Source organism: Delphinus delphis, chromosome 20, assembly GCF_949987515.2.
Source record: "Delphinus delphis chromosome 20, mDelDel1.2, whole genome shotgun sequence".
Lineage (NCBI taxonomy): Eukaryota > Metazoa > Chordata > Mammalia > Artiodactyla > Delphinidae > Delphinus > Delphinus delphis.
The window spans coordinates 18279254-18305972 of NC_082702.1; the positions used below are offsets into that span (position 1 = coordinate 18279254).

The following is a 26719-nucleotide window of genomic DNA, read 5'->3' on the forward strand; positions in this document are numbered from 1 at the left end:
GCAAATGAACCTCTAGAGATGGAGATACCCCGAAAAGATAGCATAGTGTAATGGTTAGGAGCGGCTCTGGAGCCAGGCTGCTGGGTCGGCTCCAGCACGTACTAGCTGGGGGACCTGGAACAGATGCATTGGTTGAATTTTCTCATCTGAAAATGGGGTTTGTGATCATACCTTTTTCATGGGGTTGTAGTGAGGATTAAGTCAATTGATGTGTGTATGGCGCCTGGAGGGATTCCTGGCAGAGAAATGATGCTATGGAAATGTGAAATGCAATAAATACAATAGAGAAAAGGAAAGAGTGAGTGTCTGAGTGCCTTTTATTCTTCCCCTTGTTGAAGGGTGTGTTGACTGCTGTTAGCCCACGAGTATTCTATCTTTGTTAAGTTGGGACTGGGGCAACAGTTTTGGAGGTGGAGTAGAGAACTTGGCAATTGGTTCTTAAGTCTCTGGAGAGAGCGCCTCCTTCAACCCAATTTAGAAATTCCTGTGCAACACCCATAGGTCGTGGACTTTAAGCCTGATGCCCTGATTGGATGGAACTTTTGGTTATCGCCCTTGGGGGTGTAAGTATATATTGCTTGTAGGGAAGAAGGGTGGTCTAAATATTTAGTGACAAGAAGCACAGACTGTGATAATCTTCAGTTTGCCAGTAGTTCCACTTCTCCCCATTTCCGAGCTCATTGCAGGGTGCACTTTGGGGCCCGCTGGTGGTTGACTGAATCATGAGCAGAAAAGACATGAACCATTTCCAGGCCAGACTTTTTTTTTTTTAACATCTTTATTGGGGTATAATTGCTTTACAATGTTGTGTTACTTTCTGCTATATAACAAAGTGAATCAGCTATATGTATACATATATCCCCATATCCCCTCCCTCTTGCGTCTCCCTCCCACCCTCCCTATCCCACCTCTCTAGGTGGTCACAAAGCACCGAGCTGATCTCCCTGTGCTATGCAGCTGTTTCCCACTAGCTATCTATTTTACATTGGGTAGTGTATATATGTCAGTGCCACTCTCTCACTTCATCCCAGCTTACCCTTCACCCTCCCCATGTCCTCAAGTCCATTCTCTATGTCTGTGTCTTTATTCCTGTCCTGCCCCTAGGTTCTTCAGAACCTTTTTTTTTTTTTTTTTTAGATTTGATATATATGTGTTAGCATACAGTATTTGTTTTTCTCTTTCTGACTTACTTCACGCTGTATGACAGACTCTAGGTCCATCCACCTCACTACAAATAACTCAATTTCATTTCTTTTTATGGCTGAGTAATATTCCATTGTATATATGTGCCACATCTTCTTTAGCCATTCATCTGTCGATGGACACTTAGGTTGCTTCCATGTCCTGGCTATTGTAAATAGAGCTGCAATGAACATTGTGGTACATGACTCTTTTTGAATTATGGTTTTCTCAGGGTATATGCCCAGTAGTGGGATTGCAGGGTCATATGGTAGTTCTATTTGTAGTTTTTTAAGGAACCTCCATACTGTTCTCTATAGTGGCTGTACCAATTCACATTCCCACCAACAGTGCAAGAGGGTTCCCTTTTCTCCACACCCTTTCCAGCATTTATTGTTTGTAGATTTTTTCATGATGGCCATTCTGACCGGTGTGAGGTGATAACTCAGTGTAGTTTTGATTTGCATTTCTCTAATGATTAATGATGTTGAGCATCCTTTCATGTGTTTGTTGGCAGTATGTATATCTTCTTTGGAGAAATGTCTATTTAGGTCTTCTGCCCATTTTTGGATTGGGTTGTTTGTTTTTTTGTTATTGAGCTGCACGAGCTGCTTGTAAATTTTGGAGATTAATCCTTTGTCAGTTGCTTCATTTGCAAATATTTTCTCCCATTCTGAGGGTTGCCTTTTTGTCTTGTTTATGGTTTCCTTTGCTGTGCAAAAGCTTTGACGTTTCATTAGGTCCCATTTGTTTATTTTTGTTTTTAATTCCATTTCTCTAGGAGGTGGGTCAAAAAGGATCTTGCTGTGATTTATGTCATAGAGTGTTCTGCCTATGTTTTACTCTGAGAGTTTTATAGTGTCCAGGCCAGACCTTTTAACTCCTGGTGCAAGACCCCGCAAAGCCGTCTCTCCCTCTGTCATAGTGACCAGGCACATCCTGGACAGGGGCTACTTCATCAGTCAGTCTAGGAGGGAGGACAGCATGATGGATATGTAGCAACAGTGGGAAATAACCCTTCCTCTCTTTAAGTCACTGAGATTTTAGGGCTCTTTGCAGCAGCATTAAGCCTATGCTGAAGACACAGAAATGTGAAGGGAGCATTTCACTTGTATAAAATCACCTTGCTCTCCATCTCACTGGTTTGGGGCCAAAACCCTTGTTAAGGCCAGAGAAGAACCAGCGTAGTGCTGATACACTGTGGCTGCCCAGAAGGTAGTTTATGATGGATTGGTGAACGTCATATTTTTCTTGCTAGAAATTTGCTTCCGTTGGACCTGTAAGGTCTCCACTGAGCTATTATTAGAACATAACTTGGAGCAGACTCTGCTCTGTAGTGACAGGAGTATGAAAGTTGGTAACTTAGAGGCACTCCATTTCGAAACCATTTGGACAGCTCCTATTCAGGTATTACAGCTGGAGAGTTATGAGGAAAGATGAGCGTGGGAAAAGCAGACGAGTTTAAAGTGCTGCTGCCAGAAATCCTCTGGGGGGATTCCAGCCATCTCAGTATTTACTACATGATGAGTGTTGAAGGGAGGCAGATGGTCTTTAGCACATCAGTGTCCAGAGACTTTGTTTTCTTATAGACCAGAGAAGGGGCCTGGTTAGGCTGCAGTGTGTTAAAGTGCCGGGTGTCAAGCCGGCTGCGTTCCAAATCATTCATCTTTTTAAGAAAGATTTGCAGTTTAATTTACTTTTTTATTGAAGTATAGTTGATTTGACAATGTTGTGTTAATTTCTGCTGTACAGCAAGGTGACTCAGCTATACACACACATAAGTTCTTTTTTGTATTCTTTTCCATCATGGTTTATCCGAGGAGATTGTGCTATACAGTAGGACCTTGTTGTTTATCCGTTCTACATGGAATAGTTCGTATCTACTAACCCCAAGCTCCGAGTCCATCCCTCCCCCACCCCCGTCCCCCTTGGCAACCACAAGTCTGTTCTCTATATCTGTGAGTCTGTTTCTGTTTCATAGATAGGTTCATTTGTGTCCTATTTTAGATTCCACGTATAAGTGATTTCATGTGGTATTTGTCTTTCTCTTTCTGACTTACTTCACTTAGTATTATAATCTCTAGGTCCATCCATGTTGCTGCAAATGGCATTATTTCATTCTTTTTTATGGCTGAGTAGTATTCCATTGTATATAGGTACCACATCTTCTTTATGCATTCATCTGTCGATTGTTAGGTTGTTTAAGTTGTTTCCACGTCTTGGCTATTGTGAATAGTGCTGCTATGAACATAGGGGTGTGTGCAAAACCATTCGTTTTTGTAGTGACCCCTCTTAACTGCTTTACAAAACATTTCTTTGCCTGCTACGTATCACCTTTTTAAAGACTTCACAGTTTAAAGTTTATCCTCTTAATTCATTTTCATTTTCAATATGGACTATGTTACTGCTATTAGTTCGTTTCATAAGAGCAGAGAAAAGATGGGGGACGAAGTGGGCGGGGCAGCACGCTCAGACTTGCGTTTTGAAACACCTCCTCCGCAGTATATGGAGAACAGATCTTTGGGCACAGGGCTAGGTGTACACAGACAGACGGCTGCTGCAGGACTCTAGAAGAGAGGTGTTGCTAGTTTGGATTAGGTTGTGTAAGGAGAGGGAAGTGACAGATACATGTAGAAGAAGTAGAATGACTTCTGGATGCGTTAGGTACGGAGCGAGCGAAAAGATAGCGCAAGGATAGTCAGGTTTCTGGCTTGAACAGCAGGATGGATGAAGGTACTGTTCACTGAGGAAGATGGAGTGGGTTGAATGGTGGTGTCAGATGTCGACGTCCCAGAACCTGTGAACGTGAGCTTATTTGAATAGAAGGTCTTTGCAGAGGTATTTATAAGTTAGGATCTTGAGATGAAATCATCTTGGATTTTTCCAGGTCCTTCTAAGAGAAAGGCAGAGGGAGATTTGAGACATACAAGGAGAAGAGAGGGTCACGTGAAGGTGAAGGCAGAGACTAAAGTGATGCAGCCATAAGCCAAGGACACCTGGAGCCACCAACAGCTGGAAGAAGCAAGGGAGGATTCTCCCTTAGGTCTAGCCTTCCGAGGGAGGTTTGATTTCAGACTCTTGGACTCCAGAACTGTGAGAGCATAAGTTTGTTGTTCTAAGCCACCAAGTTTGTGGTAATTTGTTATAACAGCCCCAGAAACAAATACACTAGAGAATACTGAAAAATAACAGGTTTGGAGGAAGAAATAATGAGCTTGTTTGGACATGCTGAACTTGAACTGCCTTTGATACCGCAAGGAAGAGATGTTGAATAGGCCAGTACGTACTTGTCTGGGCTGGAGAACTCAGTTTGTGAGTCATATGCATTTAGGTGGTCCTGGAAGCGGGGACATGGTAAGTCACTAGGAGAGGAAATACAGGGGAGAAGGGAAGTCCTGGGACCAAGCCCTGAGGGACTCTAACATCCAAAGGGATAAGTAGTAGAAGATATGCCTGCACAAGAGATAGAGAAGGGGAGGCCGGGGAAATAAGAATGAATCAGGAGAGCACTGTCTTAGAAAATAAGGGAAGTGGGTATTTCAGAAAGGATGGAGTGGTCACCAGCGTTTATTTTTATTTTTTATTGAAATATAATTGATTTACAATGCTGTGTTAGTTTCAGGTGTGCAGCAAAGTGATTCAGTTATATATATATGTATATATATACATATATATATATATCTCAGTTTGGATAAATTTGGATATATATATGTATATTCTTTTTCAGATTCTTTTCCATTATAGGTTATTATAAGATATTAAATATAGTTTCCTGTGCTATACAGTAGGTCCTTGCTGGTTATCTGTTTTGTATATAGTAGTGTGTATATGTTAATCCCAAACTCCTAATTTATCCCTCCCCCACCCCCTTTCCCCTTTGGTAACCATAAGTTTGTTTTCTGTGTCTGTGAGTCTGTTTCTATTTTGTAAATAAGTTCATTTGTATAATTTTTTAAGATTCCACATATAAGCGATATATGATATTTGTCTTTCTCTGTCTGGCTTACTTCACTTAGTATGAGGCCGCATGCCATGTTGCCGCAAATGGCATTATTTCATTCTTTCCTATGGCTGAGTAATATTCCGTGGTGTATATATATATATATATATATATACACCACATCTTCTTTATCCATTCATCTGTCGATGGACATTCAGGTTGCTTCCATGTCTTGGCTATTGTAAATTGCCAGTGTTTAAAACTAAGAGAGCACAAGGACTAAAAAGGTTCACCAGATCTCGTGGCATCACTGGGGAGACCAGCAAGGGCTCTGCTAGTCAAGTCATCCTGCCAAATCTACCTTGGAACGGGTTGAAAAGCGACTATATGCAGCTTTTGTGGGGGGAAAGGAGAAGGGCATTTGGACTGTTCAACAACGGAGAGAAATAGAGAGATATGTTGGAAGGCGAGGATGTGAGGGTTTAGATTGATTTGGTTTGTGCTTCTATTGGTTTGTTTCTGTCAGAAGAGTCGTGAGTACACTGACAAGCTGATGAGAAAGACCCAGTTGCATTGAGAGGTTGACCGTGTAACAAAGGAGGGATAATCTGTTCTGCAAGCATCTTGAGAAGGATCAAAATGGGAACAAAACCACAGGTGGTAGGGCAGCTTCTCTGTTGCGATAATAGGACCGTGCCGATGAGGAAGTAGGAGATGAGAAGGTTCTTGTGCCGTGGCTTCTATTTTCTCTGTAAAATTGGAGATGGCCCCCAGTGGCGCCTGCTGGTGCTGATGCCCTTGTGTAATCCCTCCCTTGAGTGTGGGCTGGACTTACTGACTTGCTCCCACTGAATACAATATGGCAGAGTCATGGGAAGCCACTTCAAATATGAGATAACCTGAAAGGCGGTGGCTTCTGTCTCGAACGCTCTTGCAGGCAATGCACTTGAGGAAAGCCAGCTGCCATGTTGTGAGCTGCCCCATGGAAAGGTTCAGCAGGTGAGGAACTGAGGGGGCCTTCTAACCAACAACCTGCAAGGAACCAAACACTGCCAACAACCATGGGAATGAGCTTGGAAGAAGATCCTGTCCCATTTGAGTCTTCAGGGGAGACGCGGACCCCGTTGACAACTTGGCTGAAGCCCAGTTATAACCTCTGAGTCAGAGGTATCCAGCTAATCCCCCCCTGGACTCCTGAACAGCAGAAACCATGGATAACAAATGCTTTTTATGTTTTAAGACACGAAGTTTTAGGGTAATTTTTTACACAGCAATAGATAGCTAATACATGGTTTTATGTATGAGAATGTAGGATGGGAAGGGGACTAGACGTTTAAAGAGGGGAGAAGATTTCAAATGGTTGTTGTGGAAAGCGAGAAAGAATGTACGTCGACCAGCAACACAATAGGATTTCTGGGCCAAGCTGAGGGCCCAAATGAGCTTAGCAATCATGGCTTTATGGTAGAACCAGTGTGCCTTCTGTCCGATATAATGAGGTTATTATTCTTTTGTTTTTTGCTTGGAAATTTTTATGATGCTTTGATGGACCATGGGAATCTAGCCCTCCTTTAGTCTTTCCATGACATCTTCAGGGACATGGACTCATTTAGCACGTTTGCTGAGGATTTATTATGTGCCAGACACTCTTTATCCATTAACAAATATTTACTGGGTGTCTTATTGGTGGCAGGTGTTCTAGACACTGTTCTAGTAGGGGGCATGGAAAATAAGTAAACAGAATGGTGATGCAAACTCTAAAGGAAAGGAAGGTGGAAGGGATGGGGTGAAGGGGGCTCTTTTATGTAGGGGGCCAAGGCAGCTAGACTGCATGCAGGGGCTTCTGGAAGCAGAGGCTAGAGCAGTGAACAAGATAAAGTCTTTGCCCTCCTGAAACTTACATTCTCGTGGGGGAAATAGAAAATAGAACAAGCAGAAGTGTAATTGTAGGCACTGATGGCTGGTAGGAAGCAGCATTAGAGTGAGTAGGGCACGCCTCTCGTAGAAGGTAATATCCGAGCAGAGAGTTGAATGGAGGGAGGGAGGGAGTCTTGTGGAAATGGGAACAAGAGGGCCTAGAGGATGGCGCCTAGAAACGCTCTCTGACGGGACCATGCTTGGAATGGTCCCATCGCGGCCAGTGCTCTGGGAAGTTAGAGTTACTTTTTGCTGATGGTACGAAGTGTTTCAAAATGGTCATGGAGTTAAAAAAAAAAAAAAAAGGGTGGAAGTGTCTATTAATAGATGATCTCGTCACACCAGGGGTAAACATTTTATTTCATTGGGTAAGAAGAATAATTACACAAGCCAAACTCCCTTTTAAGAAGTGTCAAGATTGTGTTAATAACAGCAGTAAATATTTATTAGGTGCTTACTCCATGCTTGACACTGTTGGAGAGCTTTAAATTATTAACTAATTTAATCCTTTCAGGCCTTATGGGATGAGACTATTGATTTAATCTTTTTACAGTTCAGGAAACTGAGACACAGTTTCTGTGTTTATGTGTTTCTTGTCCAAGGTCATGCTGCTATCGAGTGATGCCGCTGGGGCAGAACATTTAGCCCTTGTGCCACCTTCCTCCAAATCTCTTGGAAGGATATTAGAAAAAATTAGCAAATAATATGCATTATAATTTAAGTTTAATGGAGTGGATTATATATGTGAAGGAAAATTAATTTCGAATATCTTAATGTAACAAGTACCATTAGATTTTGGTGGTCAGATAGAAAGCAGCTTCGATTTTACAGACGGCTCACTAGTTGTTTGGGTTAGAATTCTTAAAATATCACTCACGGAGTTTGTATATTATCATAAAATATCACAGAAATGTTAATGGGCTAATGATTTATGTTGAAATCTCAGCTGCTAATATGCCGAATCTTTTAATACTGTCCTTCTGGAAAAGCCCAAACGGATCGTGGATAGTAGTCATTCTTCATGTTTTATAATCTTGCCGTTACACGGCAGGCTCAAATCGTCTGCTTTTTTTCTTTCTTTGTTAGTTTTGAGCTCGTGTTATGACTGATTTTCACTTAATTAACTTAGAAATAGATTTTATTTTTTAGAGCAGTTTCAGGTTCACAGCAAAATTGAGCAGAGAGTACAGAGATTTCCCATCTACTCCCTGCTCCCCCTACCCCCAGACACCTTCCCCCACCATCAGCATCCCCCCCCCCCAGAGGAGTGCATTTGTTACAAATGATGAACCTGCACTGACACATCCTAATCACCCCAAATCCGCAGTTTCCATTAGTATTCACCCCTGGTGGTGTACATTGTAGGGACTTCGGCAAATGTATAATGACAAGCTTCCAACGTGTATTTAGGGAGGATGCACTTCCCTAAAAATCCTCTGTATTCTGCCTGTTCAGCCTTTCCTCTCCACCAACGCTTGGAAATCACTGACCTTTTACTGTCTCCATAGTTCTGCTTTTTCCAGAATGCCATATAGTTGGAATCATACAGCATGTAGCCTTTTCAGACTGGCTTCTTCCACTTAGTAATACACGTTTAAGGATCCTCTATGTTTTCTCATGGCTCGATAGCTCATTTCTTTTCAGTGCTGAGTCATATTCCATCGTCTGCTGGAAGTACTGCACTTTATCCATTCACCAGCTGAAGGACATCTTGGTTGTTCCCAAGTGTTGGCGATTATGAATAAAGTTGCTATAAAAATGGATATAAATTTTCAACGCATTTAGGTAGTGTGATTGCTGGGTCATATGGACTTGGTGGCGGAGGGAGTAGCCCTGTTCTGAGTGACACCCTTGCTTTTGGAGGAGGACAGTGGTGGAGCGTGGTAGCTCTTGGTCTTCCCAACCTGCTCTTCCTGGCATTGACCCTCAGCCCTATGAATAGGGCCTGCTGTTTTCAGTGTGTCATCCCTGAGCTAGAGCCTCCAGCCGTGGGGACCTAGGTGGAAGAATGGAGCCCCATGCCCTTGACCACACTTGCCTGTAATCTATTCGTTGCAACATGCAGCTGGGGTTGAGGGGTAAGAAACGCTGGTGACCTGTGCCTCCTGTGAAGATACCGCAGCCACCAGCAGGGAGCTTGGGGAGGGAGCCCTGTGTCCTCATCTGCACCTGCCTTTCTGTCATGCTCTGTCGAGGGGGAGCACGAGGGGACAGGCTGTGTTCGAACGCCACAGACTTGTACTGTTTTTACCAAATTTTCTTGAATAAATGTTTTTTGTTTGTTTGCCGTATGCCCTTAAGAAAATTTCCAGAGACTTTAAATGGTTGGATTTAAAAAATTATTTTCCAGTTTATGCTTATTTCACTGGGGAGCAGGACCACAGAATTCCTCATGCTACCAGTATGGAAGTGGAACTCCTTGGAAAGGTTTTTGATAAAGTCAATTTTATTAAGACATTAATTCTCCAAGTGTGGTCTAAATAGCTACAGATAAATTATGGTAAAGAGAGAGAAAGCAAGGGAGAGAGAGGTGGGGAGATTGCTTTAAGGTTTACAATATGCACCTTCATTACAGAATACCTTCAAATAATACTATATCACTTCGGGTAAAATATAAGAACCTTACAACAGGTGGAGACAAGCGTGGAGAAGTAACAGTAAACAGAATATATTCTGACTAAGTGTAAAGAATTCAACTAAAAATTATGACTAAAAGGAGAGAAGGGAAAAAGGGAAATTATGACTAAAAGGAGAAGGGAAAAAGGGAAAAGTAGAATATGGTCATTGATTGTTGAATAGATAACAGGTGAGAATAAACAGACACCTGAGACACCAGATAGTAAAAGTTAAATGAGTTTTTCTCATTTATGCCTAATGAAGAGCATTAAAGGTATAAATACAAAGGTAATCAGTGAAACAAAATACAAGCTTTCCTAAATATAAAAAATAATTTTAGAAAGTTGACATAGCATATAAAGAAACACAGTAAATATAATATACACAATAATTAAAACAATATGAGGGCATTAAGACCAAACAGATCAATCATATCAATAAATGTTAAAGGCCTTGGGACTTCCCTGGTGGCGCAGTGGATAAGACTCCACGCTCCCAATGCAGGGGGCCCAGGTTTGATCCCTGGTCAGGGAACTAGAACCACATGCATGTTGCAACTAAGAGTTCGCATGCCACAACTAAGGAGCCCACACGCCGCAACTAAGGAGCCCACTTGCCGTTACTAAGACCCGGTGCAACCAAAATAAATAAATAAATACATACATATTTAAAAAAATGTTAATGGGCTTAACAGCTATTAAACAAATGAGTAAAATCTCTATGAAAAGATATGGAATGATTTCTAGGATATATTGTTAAGCAAAAATAGCAAAGTGCAAAAGAATATATTCATTTTGTGTAAGGAAAAACGGAAAATAAGAAGACATACACACATCTGCTTATTTTTGCAAGAAGAAACAAAGAAAGAATAAACACCAGAAACTAGTAAAATGGATTGTGTACGGGAGCAAAGTCGGGTGGGAAGATTAATGGAGAAAGTGACAGTTCTCTGAGAATATATTTTTGATTTTTTTTTTTTTTTTTTGGCGGTATGCGGGCCTCTCACTGTCGTGGCCTCTCCCGTTGCGGATCACAGGCTCCGGACGCGCAGGCTCAGCGGCCATGGCTCACAGGCACAGCCGCTCCGCGGCATGTGGGATCTTCCCGGACCGGGGCACGAACCCACATCCCCTGCATCGGCAGGCGGACTCTCAACCACTGCGCCACCAGGGAAGCCCTATTTTTGATTTTTTTGACTTTTGTATTCATATTAATGTTCTAAATACTAAAACAAACAGAACAGCATGGATGAGGAGGGGGAAACCTAAAACTAAATGCAAACATAAATCCCTGAATCCAACTGTGTTTCATAAGAATAACAACCACAATAAATGGGGAAGTGCTTAATTCGAGTAACATTTGAACGCAATACTTTGACTATATACCCTCAGTCTAAAAAACAACCAACCAAACAAACAAAAAAACCTGCAAATAAATACTGAACTTTTCTGAGTTGGCTTGATTTTCATAGTGACTTACAGGCATAGCAATTCTGAAACTATTCTGTGTGGTTTTGGATTGATAATATTGGGAACCGGGGTTCTCACTGCAAAAGAAGAGACATAAATATTGATTTTTTGTTTTGTTTTTGTTTAACTTTAGGGAAAGCAAGGAAGAACACTGTGGAGTTGAGTTGGAAATGGCTGTACTGGTGCAAAGTCATGTGTGTGTATATATTTATGCACACACATATATGTATTTAAATTTTCTTGTGCTTGCATGTATGTGCATGTATGTGTGTGTGTGTGTATGTGTGTGTGATTCTATATTTCTTCACATAGTCCACTGAAAAAGCCTAGAAGCCATGGTGCTCAATAGCAATGAGCACACCTAGCATCTAGTGTTTGGTTTCTAAATATTTACCATTTCCTATCAAAGGGACCAGAGCCCCTTAGGCTCAGTAGTTGTGGCACACAGGCTTAGTTGCTCTACGGCATGTGGGATCTTCCCAGACCAGGGCTCGAACCCATGTCCCCTGCATTGGCAGGAGGATTTTTAACCACTGTGCCACCAGGAAAGTCCCTTTTTTTTTTTTTTTGGACTATTGAATGCCTGGTTATTTTTGAGTGGAGATTTCATCTTCATACATTCCTTTTAGAATGTAGGTGAATCAGTTTCTTCGATAGGTAGTAAGAAGGGAAACTTAGCTCACTAGGCGCCATGATTTCATTCCCTTCCTCTCCCTGGAAGGAACTGACTGACTATAGCTCACTGAGTTTTATTTGGCTATATGAACCTGATCTTAACTGCAGAATCCAATGCAATAAACCCTTACAATATGCTCACTCTGAGTGTCCATTGGGAATTTGAAGATGAGAAAGAAATAGTCCCTGCCCTCAGGAAATTCACAGCACAGTGAGAAGCCTAGAAGCTTACATAATTCAGGATGACAAGTACTATGTTAACTGTATGGACATGGTCTTATGAAAGTAAAGAACATCAAAAAGAGATGTCTGCCTTAAGAAAGCCAGACTCAGGAGAACTCTTTGCCTTCATAGAGTATCTTCATCAGGGGTCATTTGGTTATTAGAAACAGACACAAACTAGCTCAAGTCAAAGAACTAATTTATTGGAAAGGTAACAGGGGTACTTCATGGAACCCAAGAACAATGCATGAGGCCAGCCTCAGGGGGACTACAAGTAGGCACTTGTCGTCCACAACCTAGTATTTCTCCCCCTGCTTCACTGGGTGGTCACACAGCCCCTTAGGGCCACTTTCTGTGCCTGCTTCACTGTGTGGAGGCTGGCTTTGTCTGCTTCGGCATGCACATAGCTGCTCCAGCCCTATGATTTCACAATTCAAATTGCCAGTGGAGGCTGAGTCGCGTCCTGAAGTCATATTTCCAGTCACACTTAGGGAAGATAACCGACTTAGGGTAAGACAGCTGTGGTGAGGGATCATGAATGTGGTCTCCTGCCTGTTAAAGAGGCTGAGGGGCCAAACTCTCTGAGAAGCAGATGCGGCAATGCAGGTAACACAGCTGCTACAGATGGGCAGACCATAGGTTTTGCAGACATCTCTCTACATGGCCAGTTATCATAGTTGTGGCACTGGAAACAAATGTTACTTACTGTTTTCATAGCTTCCATGGGAAAAAAATGTCAAAAGAAATCTGTGGGTGGAAAAAAGTTACATACATGATATCTGCGACAATTTTAGCTGAGATTAATAGTGCTTATAATGGGTTCCATGAAGGATGGCATTACCGATAAGACGATACAAGCAAAGTACCCAGCAAGCACCGTGCCAGACCTACAATAGGAACTTGAAAATGTGTTCTTCTCTTGTACTGGGCATGCATTCTCAGCATCTTCCTTCCCAATAATACTCTGGTTTTCCTAGCTATGTGATTTACATGCAGTCTGTCTCACATTCAACTCCAGAGGGAGAAACTGACTATCCTAAATTGTCAACATAACCCATCCCCATGGTCTCCGCGATTGGTTCTAAGACGGACACATGAACCAGAAAAATTCCATTCTTTGACCTTTGAGCTATCTCGGAAGTATACTGTCTCCCCTCTGAACCTGAACTATGCCAGCATATAGATCTTGAGAGCAACTGACAGCTAATCTAGAAGCAGGAAGAGGTCTATGAGGATGGAGATAATATGTTAATATTATATATATATGTTATATGTTATATTATATATTATATATATATATTATATAATATGTTATATATAATATATATATTATATAATATGTTAATACTAATTGACGGAGAGCAGCAAAGTGGACAGAGAGGTGCACTTCCTGGACACAGCATTGATTAAGCATCTCAAACTTAACACGGCCACTTCATAACTCTTTATTCTTGCTCCTTCCCCAGTATGTCAGGTCAGGATAGGTGAGACTGAGGTGCAATAACAAACAACCCTAAATCAAGGTGACTTAAAACAACAAACGTTTATTTCTTACCCTACATGTTGAATGCAAGTTGGTAGGAAGCTTTGTTCCACACCATCCTTTCTCAGGACCCAGGCTGCTGCAGCCAGCAACTGCGAGAGAGTTCTTGAGGATTTTGCACTGGCAGGTAAATGCTCTGACACAGAAGTGACACATCTCATTGGCCAGAACTAGTCATGGGACTGCATACAACCGAAGGGGAGGCAGGGGGATGGGAGAACCAGAGATATTTGTTGAACACCAATAATGACTATCATGCCAATCTTTTCCATCTCAAGAAAAGGCACTACCATCATATACCCAGTTACCCAAGTCAAAAAAAAAATCTAGGTGTTACCCTTGACTTTACCCTTATTCCCAGTGTATAATCCATCAGCACCTCCTATTAACCCCACTTCTCTTCCTTCTCCATCACTACCATTCTGTTCCCCAAACAATAACCATTTTTTTTTTTGGGGGGGTACGCGGGCCTCTCACTGTTGTGGCCTCTCCCGTTGCGGAGCACAGGCTCCGGATGCGCAGGCTCAGTGGCCATGGCTAACGGGCCCAGCTGCTCCGCGGCACGTGGGATCTTCCTGGACCGGGGCACGAACCCGTGTTCCCTGCGTCGGCAGGCGGACTCTTAACCACTGCGCCACCAGGGAAGCCCAAACCATAACCTTTTAATTGGACTACTGAAATACCCTTATACTGGTCATCCTGCTTCCAATCTTACCCTCTGCCCACCCAAGTCTAATTTCCACACGGCATCTGTGGTAGGCTGAGTAATGCCCCCTGCCCTCAATTTCCACTTCCTAATCTCCAGAACCTGTGAATATGTCATGTTACTTGGCAAAACGGCCTTTGCAGATGTGTTGAAGGTTATAAACCTTGAGACAGGGAGATTATCCTCTATTTTCTGGTGGGTCCAATCTAATGCCACTAGCCCTTAAAAGTGGAGAACTTTCCCAGCTGAAATCAGAAAGATGCAGCAGACAGGAGGTAGAAGTGATGCAGCAGCGTGGGGCTCCGACACCTCCTTGCTGGTCCTGAGGTGTAGGGGGCTATAGCAAGGACCACAGAGAGAGCACTAGGAACTAAGGGTGGTCCCCAGCTGAGAGCCAGCAAAGGAACGAGAACCTTAGTTCTACACGTGCACGGAAGTGAATTCTGCCAACAATCAGAATGAGGCTGGAAGTGCACTCATCCCTAGAACCTTCAGAAGGGAACCTCGATTTCAACCTTGTGAGACTTTGAGCAGAGGAAATAGCTGAGCCATGCAGACTTCTGACTACAAAACTGAGAGAAAACATAACTGTAACATTTTAACATAACTGTAACATTTTAAGCATATCTTTTTTAAAAAAATAATTTATTTATGGCCGCGTTGGGTCTTCGTTGCTGCACGTGGGCTTTCTCTAGTTGCGGCGAGTGGGGGCTACTCTTCACTGGCATGCGGGCTTCTCACTGCGGTGGCTTCTCTTGCTGTGGAGCATGGACTCTAGGCACGTGGGCTTCAGTAGCTGTGGCTCGCGGGCTCTAGAGTGCAGACTCAGTAGTTGTGGCGCACAGGCTCAGTTGCTCCATGGCATGTGGGATCTTTCCTGACCAGGGCTCGAACCCGTGTCCCCTGCATGGGCAGGCAGACTCTTAACCACCGCGCCACCAGGGAATTCCCTTAAGCGTATCTTGGTAATTTGATAATGGCAGCAACAGAAAATGAATATAGCATCCATGGATACTTTTTTTTTTTTTTTTTACGGTTTTTACAAATATTTTGTTTATTTTAATGAAGCTGGTACAGACAATGTCCATTTAAAACCCATATCCCAGGCCAAAAAGTACAAATAAAGTCAAAAAGAGCAGCGTTCTGCTGTATACACTTCTGCATGAATAACTTTAACTGCTAATGAAAATTAGAACTTTTCTGGGATCTTCTGACAAGATTTTTCTTTCATCTTAAAATGCTTTCTCTTCAGTGAAGCCATCTTTGGAGTTAGTCATTATTTTCACCACCTCTGTCACCTTGACTCCAACCTGATATTCCTCTTCTTTTGGTCCAGACCCTCAGATTTTAAAAGTAGCTTCAAGTTAAGGAAAGGTCATTTTTCCACAGTTCAGTTCTCTGAAAAACTTCCATCTCCCACTGAAAGTCACAGTCCAGGAGTGAAGCAATCACATGCTAGAACTTCAGGGCCAATTGGAAAGTCATTATGAACACTCGCATTAGTCAATCTTATTTATCACAAGCCTGTAAATGCACAGTCCTGGAAAAGGCGGCCTCTCTGTGCACACACATAATTTTTAAAAAGGAGAGGGCGATATGAATGGGGCTGAGGTTTGATCACCAAAAATCAGCACAATGAAAACAAACAATAATGAATAATGGGCACTAGAATTCAAATTACCAGATGTTCTAAAGAGATGGGGTGCCAGTTTTCAATTCTGTTTTGAACACCACATTACAAAAGAACTATTTTTAAAAATAAAAAAGGATTAAGGGAAAAGAAAAAATAGAAATATCTAAATTGTTGAACGACCCCCTGTTTGTTCCTGATAAACTTCAATCACATCTTCTTCCTCCATTCCCAATTCTTTTGGAGTGTGATTATCAGCAATTCTCTGACCTTCAAAGAGAAACCTGAGTGAATTCATGGGAACTCCCTGTCTTTGACAGTATGATTCTTTGAGTTTCTTGAGATGTGTTGTCATTTTCACTTTGAAGTGAATCTCACTGCTATCCTGTCCGATGACTTTGAGTTTAATATATTCTCCTTCCTTCTTATCCCCCAAGTCCTCAGTTGAAGGTTTTGCCTCCTGGTCAGACATGGTGACGGTGGTTTCCCCCGGGGTCTCCGCACAGCAGCGGCCTCGGGTAGGCAGAACCTCGCTCCGGGGTTTACAAATCCGTCTCCCTTCCCCACAGCACAACACCGCGGCGGGAGGCACTTCCGCTACGCCTCCATGGATACTTTTTTTTGAAACAAAAATTAGATAACGTCACTACTCCGCTCAATCCTCCAATGTTTTTCCATCACATCTGGAGTAAAATTCATCCTCTTTACTGTGGCATATGTGGTCTGATGTCTGCATACTTCTACCACTCTCTCCTTTCCCCATGTTCTCATTTCTGACCCTTAGTCGCACCAGGCTCCTCCCACCTACTTGCCTCCTTCTAGTCAGTCAAATCCTAAATGCCATCTCCTCAAAGAAGCCTTTCTGAGCACTTAAAACCAAGTAACCCCCTAATTACATTCTATCACAACATCTTATTTTAATTCTCTTCAAACATTTGGCATTTTCTTATATTTTTTATCAATTGTGTGTATCCTCCACTAAAATATAAGTTCAGTGAAACCATGGACCTTGCCTGTCTTGTACACTAATGTGTTCCCAGTGCCTATGGGTATCAATAAATATTAATTGAGTCCATTTAATCACTGGGACATTAGATTAAGTCTTACCTAAAGGCCTGATGTGCTAATAAATTACCCTTTTTTTTTTTATGGTTTGAGCCAGAGTTAGGTTTTCTGTTAACTCCCAACATGAAACTTCCTAACTTTGTTTTCCCTTAGAGGAGTTTTTATAGCACCGTCTAAAGCATATCATCATAACCATTTTCACTCAGTACAACAGGATATTTTTATTCATGTTTCTATCATAGGACCTTCCCTATCCTCAGGCCTCACCCTGTCATAGAGTAGGTGCTAAGTTCTCATGGAAGGAATCACTGAGCTGAATGGTGGCACAGGGAAGGTTGTGTTCATGATGTTCATAACCCACCAAGCTCTTACAGAGATTCAGATTTTCTGTTAAACAAACAAAAACGCTGCCCACAAAGACAGAGCAGAATAGCTGTACAGTAGGTCCCCTAACAATGGTTTTGTCCATTTGTACGATACCGTTAATTAGCAACAATCCCCAGTTTCCTGGTCAGAGAGAGAATCTAGCATGAGATCAGGCATTGTAAAAAAAAAAACAAAAAACAAAAAACAAACAAAAAAAAAAACAGCATTAACAGCAGTGAATTCTGAATGAGCACAAGTTATGTAAATAATCTTAATAGCAATGATAAGAGATAATTGTTCACAGGTGTCATTTCCTGGGGGAAGGGGGATCCACCTTTTCTTGCAAGAGAAAATGCTAATAGTTTCATTAAATTTATGAGCCTTAATTAGCACACTGCTGTTCTAATTACTGTGCTAATCCTGAAATCACATTCCTTCCCTCCCCTCCCTCTCTTAAGTAGATTCATACACAATCAGGCACTTCTGCTTTCTTCATGAATATGTGCTTTTTGGCAGGGCTTTGACATTTATCTTCAATAATGACGACGTTGCTTCCAAAAACATGCAGGCCATCAGCTTCTCAGTCTTTTTCTATGGCTCTTTTTTCCTCTCTTCTATACACATACACACCCAGACACAGACACAAACACACCTCTCTTTGTGATGTAAATATGTAACTCAGAAATTACTAAGAAGTTGATTTCCTTACAAGCTGTTCTGTTAACCTCCTTCCGAGTCCCTAAAGGTTTTTGTTTTGTTTTGTTTTTTAAAGATATTTTCTATAGCAACATAAGAATATCTCACATAAAATTACCAAGGGCTCTTTAACATCTGTCTTTATTATCTAATTTTTTTTTTTTTTTTTTTTTGGTACGCGGGCCTCTCACTGATGTGGCCTCTCCCGTTGCGGAGCACAGCCTCCGGACGCGCAGGCTCAGTGGCCATGGCTCACGGGCCCAGCCGCTCCGCGGCATGTGGGATCTTCCCGGACCAGGGCACAAACCCGTGTCCCCTGCATCGGCAGGCGGACTCTCAACCACTGTGCCACCGGGGAAGCCCTGTTATCTAATTTTGATGATGATGATGGTGATACCCTGTAGCTTCCACCTATTGTACTCACCATGTACAAAGTATTAGGCCTAGTGGTTTAAATGTCATGTCATTTAATCCAGTCAATGACCATATAGGTAATTATCAAACCTCTATTTTACAAAAAAGGAAACTGAAGCTAATAGTACAGATAGCTTGTCCAAAGTCATACAGCCCCATACTCTTTCTTCTCTTTGTGGGACTTCAGTTACACTTACAGTATAAAGTGAAATGTTCTAATATATGTCTCATGCTCTTTCATTGTTCATCCTTTTCTCCTTTATGTTTTAGCCTGAATATTTTCTCCTAGCCTATCATCTAGTTGATCAATTCTCTCTTCAGCTGTGTCTAATTTGCTATTTAACCCTTCACTGAGTACTTAATTTATTACATTTTTCGATTCTAGTATTTCCATTGTGTTCTTTTTTATAGTTTTCAGTTCACCTAAATTTTCCATCTTGTCATTTAATTTCTTGAATATAATAAGCAGTTATTTTAAAAGTCTATACTTTAAACTTCAATATCTAATTAGACTGTGGCTCTGTTTCTATTTCAGTTTCTGTTTCAGTCTTGCTTTTTTATTATTCCTAGTTATTTTTGATTGAGTGCTAGACATTGTATATAAGGAATTGTAGAGATCATTTGAGGCCATGGATAAGGTTATCATCCTTCATAGCAGACTTATATTTGCTTTTGACAGGTAGATAGGATAATAGCCTCTACTCCTAGGAAAAGATAGGATAATAGCCTCTACTCCTAGGAAAAGGTATAGCTTTTCTTGGGTCTCAAATTATTGGGGGGTTCACCATGGCCTCTTCATGCTGGCTGGACCCCAATTCCAGCATCTCCTCAGCATTATATAACCTCTGAAATCTCTGTTCAGCTCTGTTACTTATTAGATGTTCTCTGCTAAGCCATACATGTGCAGGTTATGAATTGGCCAAGGACCCAAAGGGACTTCTCAGATTTTCTCTTTCGCAATTCCCTCCTCTCTGGTACCCTGCCCTTCCAACTCCTACCAAATCTCAGCCATCGGTGCATCCATGAACTCCAATCTCTTTCTTTCAGTAAGACTGTCATTCTCCGCTTGAGCTCCATCTTCCCTGTGCCATGGTTTGGGAAAGACTTTAAGGGGAGAAAGCCAGGGTAAGACTGGGACTCACCTTGTGTGCTTCCCTTCTTTCAAAGATGGTAGTCCTGGATTTCCCTGGTGGCACAGTGGTTAAGAATCCACCTGCCCTGCGTAGCACAGGGAGATCAGCTCGGTGCTTTGTGTCCACTTAGAGAGGTGAGATAGGGAAGGTGGGAGGGAGATGCAAGAGGGAGGAGATATGGGGATATATGTATATGTATAGCTGATTCACTTTGTTATAAAGCAGAAACTAACACACCAATGTAAAGCAATTATACTCCAATAAAGATATTAAAAAAAAAAAAAAGAATCTGCCTGCCAATGCAGGGGACACAGGTTTGAGCCCTGGTCCGGGAAGATCCTACACGCACAGAGCAACTAAGCCTGTGCACCACAACTACTGAGCCTGTGCTCTAGAGCCCACAAGCCACAACTACTGAAGCCCGCGTGCCTAGAGCCCATGCTCCGCAACAATAGTAGCCACCGCAATGAGAAGCCTGCGCACCACAACAAAGAGTAGTCCCCACTTGCCATCACTAGAGAAAGCCCACGCGCAGCAACGAAGACCCAACACAGCCAAAAAAAAAAAAAAAAAAAAAGATGGTAGTCCTGTCAGTTGCTGCAAAAGACTCTGTATTGGCCAGGCTGTAGTTTTCTTTTTAACCTTTCTGTGGATTATGTCTTGTTTTGCTCTTTTTCTTAATCAGGTTTACCAGATGTTTTTTTCATTAATCTTTTTCAAAGATGCAGCATTTTTGGGTGGGGAGGGGTTGTTTATTCTATTTCCCTAGATAATTGATTTCCGTTCTTACCTTTTAAATTTTAATCTCCCTAGTTTCCTGATTTGTTAATTTCTTTTTTTTCTATATGAAAAATCCCAAACTAGCTTATATCAACTCATGGCCAACCTTGTTTCATCTACATGCCTCACAAAATGACTTTGATATGAACCCTATACATATATAATTCCACCTGTAAATATTTCAGTATATATTCTAAAAGATAAAGACCTAAGAAAATAACAATGTCTACATCACACCTAAAATTTATAATTCTTTAATATCATCATTGTTCAAAGGGTTCTTCTACAGTGGAGTTGGGGGACAAGACAGAGCCAAGTTCAAACTGCCATCTTCCCAGAATCCTCCCTGCTATAAAGGCATGGCTTTCAAACTGACTATAAACTCACAGTAAGAAATACATTTGACATTGCACCCCAGAGCACAAATAACGACATGTATAACTGAAACAAATATTTCACAAAACAACTTATATTTACCGTATTGGCTGTCCACTCTCTCCCTTCCCTTAACCTCTCTCTCCCCCTCCTCCCTCTTTCCTCTCTCTCTCTCTCTCAACCACTAAATGTTGGTTGCAACCCACTAAGTTGATTTCACATTACAGTATAGTTCTGTTATCTGCACTTCGAAGAACAATCCTACAAAGCAAATGTCTAAATATCAAATTAACTGAAAAGGGGAATTTCCCTGGAGGTCCAGTGGTTAAGACTCTGTGCTTCCACGGCAGGGGGCATGGGTTTGATCCCTGGTTGGGGAACTAAGATCCTATGTGCTGCGTGGTGTGACGTGGCAAAAAAAAAAAAAAAAAAAAAAACTGAAAAGGTTTGAGATGAGGGGCAGAGAACTAGCATTTCATCTGCCACGTGCCTGTGTCACATGTCAAACCATTACACGTTCAGTTCATTCATAACCCGAATCTCTCGCTTATCTATCTTGTTTGTAATTCTTAATTTGCCAGACCATTCTAGCAACATGTACTTAATAGCTTTGTACTTAATAGCTTTAGTAAGTACACTGAATTGTATACTTTAAAGAGTCAGTACCGAATATTTGAGATCCCACTGCCGTTTTCTTCTATTTGGAAGTATATCCGTCTCCCTGACCATTTCTGCTTGGAATTTCAATATCTGCTTTGAACGACCTAACATCAAGCATATTTGTGATCTATACACTCTTAACAAAAATGTGAACCACCACCCATTTTCCTGAGTTACTAAAGACTGAGAGGTTAGTCAAGAAGTAGAAACAATGCCAAAGGTCAAAACAACAGCATTTATCTCTTGGAGGAAAAATTCAGCTGACAGCAGCCTTCTCTTTACAAGTCTTAACTATAAGCTTGAGGTTCAAGTAAAGCAAATAAGCAGCGATCAAACCAAATTTTGTGAAAAACAGAAACCCCTTCAACATTAGCAAGTACAAGTAAGACCCTGTCACATCCATCTTTTAGTGATTATCCTCTATTTAGCACATATCTAATACACTTCAATAAGCCAGTTCCTTGGTTTTTGACCTTCAAAGAAATGAAAGACACTCATCTGTGTAACTTAGCTTTATTTAGTACACAATCTTCATACAATTCAGTACAACAAATTATAAAAGCTCTTTGTAAGATTTTACCCATAGGATATTAAGTACAGAAAATCAATTGCCACAAGAGAGTAAGCCACTCGCTCAGTTTAAAAGTTTTTTTCCATGAACAGACAAGCACTCTCTTCTATGCCAAAAGGTTGCCATATATAAAGCATTTCGGAGCATATTGGCCAAGATATATGATCTGAGAACATTTTGTCCTTCTATTAATTCCAACGTTTAAATGAAAATTTAAAAATGGACTATTTCTAGTTAATTCAGGTACGTTTTGGCCAAAGATGAGCTACAATTGTTACAAGGTTCATGTGCAATCAGAATAAACCTTTTTACTTAATTGTAAAGATGCAGACCAGATGAAATATCTACATATGTCCTTGCCAACACCAGCACCAACCCAACACACACACACACACACACACACACACACACACCTATTTATTTAGTTGATCTCACAAAGGTCAAGAAAATCACCTTTAAGTGGACAACAAATGGCCTAGATAACACCTAATTATGCTCCTGGCTAATATATCTGAAATGAATTCCTACTTTTTAAGTCTGTAATAAAGTGACTGGAACCTTTCAACTCTAGTAGAAGTAGATTAGCCACTGTGATCGGTATCAGTAGTTGGTCATTTAATGAAGTTAAAGTTGGTTAAAGTAGGGAATCATAACCTCAAATGTATAACTGTACATTCATTTATTTGCTCATCTTCTGATGTAAAGCCGAGGCCTTTCCTTTGCATAAGGGTCCAATGATTACAGTTTTATTTTTGCATAAATCATACCAATAATATGATTTGGGTACTTTTTATTTATTTATTTATTTTTTGCAGTACACGGGCCTCTCACTGCTGTGGCCTCTCCCATCGCGGAGCACAGGCTCTGGACGCGCAGGCTCAGCGGCCATGGCTCATGGACCCAGCCGCTCCACGGCATGTACGATGTTCCCGGACCAGGGCACAGAACCCGTGTCCCCTGCATCGGCAGGCGGACTCTCAACCACTGCGGCACCAGGGAAGCCCTGATTTGGGTACTTTTTAATACCTTCTGATCAGTCTAGATTTTTTTTAAGGTGAAATGAGGACTAAAATAAATCTGTGAAGCAATCTAAGCTCAGACATTTTCTTGAATTTTAAGTTATCCCAATATTTTATAATTTTCCCAACCACAATTAATTTAAAAGTAATTTTCATTAGTGGCAACCGTTATCAAATCTTACCAAAGCATTCAAGCTAATTTTTGCAGAAATAACCCTTCCATTTTAGAGCGAAATTTCCTGGGTTTATGTTGAATCGTGTATTTACAGCGGGAAGTAGAGCATGCAGACAAGGTTGGCGCAGGCAGAGAACTCAAAGGAGAGAGCAGAGGCCTGAGAGTGCCAGGGAGCAGCCCCCACTGGTGCTGGGCCGAAGTCAGCTTACAAGAGGGATGGAGACTGTGAAGGGACCCGGTGAGTCACGTAAGTAAAGGTTAATTAAGAGCACTTACTGTACTTAGAGGTTCTTTTGAATGCTAACTCTGAAGCAAAATCAAGTGGTCTTTCTACCCATAAAATACAGCCGTAATTTGAGGATATTACCAAACATTAGCACAGCCACTGAGATCCTGTGGCAGGGAGCTTAGAGAGCCAGGGTCAGCCGCTTTTCCTCTCTTTCCTCCCATGTACTCCAATGAGAAGGTCATAAAAGAGAAGACTGAGGAGCACTAAAAATATTTCACATGATTCATTAAGAGATTTGGTCATCAGGAAATAAAAATGTCAACTATACATGGTCACAGTGTTCTGGAAAGAGTGTATGTATGGATTCTGTCTTGCAAGAATTTTTGGCACTTTATATTTTTCACTAAAGACTGAACACTAAGTGTTTTGGCAACAAATGGCACCTAAACTGTGAAAAAAGGATTACTGTATGTGATCAATGTGGTGATGATAAGCATAAAAATTTAAGTACATGTTTCTTGTATACTGAAACTCCAAATACCCAAATGCATAGATTAATAATACAGGAATATTTAAAATAAATTGAAATATTTCTGAGAAGGTAATAGAGGGTTTTAAAAACGTAACTAGATAGTCGAACACGTTGTACCTTACATGTGCTTGGTTTCAATTAGAGTAAGGCACTCACTGAAGGATGGACTGACCCATGCTGTCAGCTGCAACAGGCATGCATCATTACTGGCTTAATTAAAGTTTCAGTACTGATTAAAATGTTTTATTATTGTATTATCCTAAACTGCAGTGGTCTCCAACCTTATTAAAGGATACAAGAAAGATATAATTCAGGAGTTTCAGTTGCATAATTTAATAACCCAGCTACTGTCAATTTTTTATTTAAATAAGTTTTGATAAAAGCCAAGTATCCTTCCTTGAACCCAACATGGTAGTGTAAAATTTCTTTTTGAATACTGCTTAAGTAGTAGCTGAAGAGAAAATCATTTGAACATGTGACATATCCGTCTTCATGTCTACAGTGATTTACTTCAACACAATTGCAAGGAGAAATATTTAAATCATTTCCAACTGGCATGAGAGGTGAAAGTTAATTTCATTAGCCATCTTGATTTAATTAAATACACAATATGCTTTTATCAGTAACTTTTACATGTCCCTATCATTAGAAATTAATTACAAAAGCAATTATCAAAAAATTTTTGAGCAGGTACAAGGTACACATAATCCTCTTCGTTGTTTACAAATAAGCATGACTTAGAGGCACTTGGTTACCTTTGAGTAAGAAAAAGAACCACCTATCAAGGGCCCTCACAGTAAGATTGGAGACCACAAATCAAACTTGGTATGAAAATGCTCTCTGCCAAAAATATCATAGTAGTGAGTTAGTTAAGATACAACATTTTAAAAATAGTAAGACTTTGCAAGGTTCTAGGCTGTAAAAAATACAAAGGCTAAAAACAGAGAGTTTACAAAATTTTGCAAACCCAGTAAATTTGAATGAGTAAGAAATGAAGAAGAATTTTCTTACTTGCAGGATAGATTAAATAGTATCAACAGGTTTTAAAATAGTAACACTATACAGTAACAAATTCTACTCAGCTACATAACATTTCTGCTGCTTTAAGGACTTACAATATGGAACTTGTAACACTTTTCTGTGCCCAGCATTAAAACATTCATGCACATGCCCGTGTACACACATACACACACTGACACATACTACTGAAGTGCTACACATTACATTTCAGATGGAGCACAACAAAAAATTTTAGATACATATGAAGACTTAACATGATTTTTAAAAAAATATTCAAAGCATGACAAATTAAAAACATTATAAAATTTTTAGGTGAGACAGGACAATAGAGAGCTTTTTAAAAAGCCACCAGTTGGTCTTCACTAGTGAAAAAATATTAAATAATTTAATTATGTATCCCCTCAATTCAATTCAACTATAGCTGTTGTAAGTCAATTAAAAATTAGAAGTATTTCAAATCTTGAAAGAGGCTCTAGATTTCCAACATGATATGCAGCTGTTCAGGCTACCTATGGAACACTTAACTGTTCTCCCCAACAACAAAATTCTAGATCACTTTTAGAAAGTTGAAAACATTTAGGCTAAAGAACATTAATGAAACAAAACGAAGACTGAAGCATGTATAAGATACTTTCAAAGATGGTAACGCTTGTGTAAACATTTGTAGACTTAATCATATCACAGCTTTAAGGTACCGGTTACCTAATTACATTTGAAACATTATCTATTGAGTTTCATTATGATGGAGTTTCACATATCAAAAATAGAGATTAAATAGAAAGCTCTGTTACTTGTTTCTGGATAGCTTGTAAACGTGGAATGTTTTGTTCTGAAACACTCTAGTGAAGTATGCCGTGTAGGGGGGCAGGTTTCTTTTTATCTCTTCGCAAAAGCGAGGGTGGCCTGCAAGTTTCAAATCTGGATCATTCTTTCCTGGGCCATCCATCATCTAAAGCCAAAACAAAACCAATACAATTTGGAAAAAAATCATGTTTACAAAAGACAAACAGAAGTAGGAATAGGGATTGGGTTTCTTTAAGAATGACATGCTAGTGAACTTAAACTGAACGAATGTCAATGGCTGCCTGGAGACCATCTGGTCCATCCCTTTCCCCTTTGGAAGTGTGACCCGAGGCTGAAGAGCAGAGTTCGGTGTCAAACAATGTTCACCTTTAATGGCAAAGCTAGAAGCAGAACCTGGATCTCCTTGTCCTGAAGAACATACTACACCATCCCCTCTCAAAAAATGAAACACAGAGAAGAATTACTATGACCAGAGAAAGTTCTGCAACTCATCAGATGGCCTAGTTAGAAAAAGTTACACACAAAGCAAAATTTAAATGTATTTGGTCTGCACCTCCTCTGAATTCAAGATAGTTATGGACAGTTATTTTTCCTTGAGCAAAAATCAAATCTCATTTTCTTTGCCTCAGCTTTATTAAAGCATAATTGACATATAAAATTGTATATATTTAAGGTATACAATCTGATGATTTGATATACATATACATGGTGAAATGATTACTACAATCAAGTTAACCAATACATTCATGTTGGTCAAAGGGTATAAACTTGCCGTTATGAAATGAGTAAGTCTCTGGTGACCTAATGTATAGCATGGTGACTAGGGTTAACGATACTGTACTCTGCACTTGAAATGTGCTAAGAGAGTAGATCTTAAGTGTTCTGAATCTCAAATTCTGTACAGTCAAGGTTTTATTTATTTTTTTCAGATGTAGGCTAGGTTTATCACTTTCCCCCCACTCATTTTAGAAATATCTATCCGATTT

The 26719-nt window shown here is 40.6% G+C and overlaps 2 protein-coding genes and 1 long non-coding RNA gene across 4 annotated transcripts in view; 1 reads left to right on the forward strand and 2 right to left on the reverse strand.

Moving 5' to 3' along the window:
* The window catches only part of LOC132416494 (uncharacterized), an 86030-nt gene extending 63099 nt beyond the window's left edge, over positions 1 to 22931 (forward strand). The window contains exon 4 of the long non-coding RNA XR_009517614.1: positions 22770 to 22931. This is a non-coding gene — a long non-coding RNA (uncharacterized lncRNA). The remainder of the gene's footprint in view (positions 1 to 22769) is intronic.
* LOC132416822 (small ubiquitin-related modifier 1) lies at positions 15295 to 16485 on the reverse strand. The gene has a single exon (XM_060000430.1). It carries the CDS (start codon positions 16364 to 16366, stop codon positions 16061 to 16063), a length of 306 nt encoding a protein of 101 aa, XP_059856413.1. The 5' UTR covers positions 16367 to 16485; the 3' UTR covers positions 15295 to 16060.
* A 123-nt stretch (positions 22932 to 23054) lies between the features above and the next one.
* Positions 23055 to 26719, reverse strand: part of DPY19L3 (dpy-19 like C-mannosyltransferase 3) — a 73626-nt gene continuing 69961 nt past the window's right edge. For both annotated transcript variants that reach the window (XM_059999869.1, XM_059999870.1), the window contains exon 19: positions 23055 to 25878. In XM_059999869.1, the coding sequence (XP_059855852.1) occupies positions 25717 to 25878 (162 nt within the window). In that variant the 3' untranslated portion in view covers positions 23055 to 25716. The remainder of the gene's footprint in view (positions 25879 to 26719) is intronic.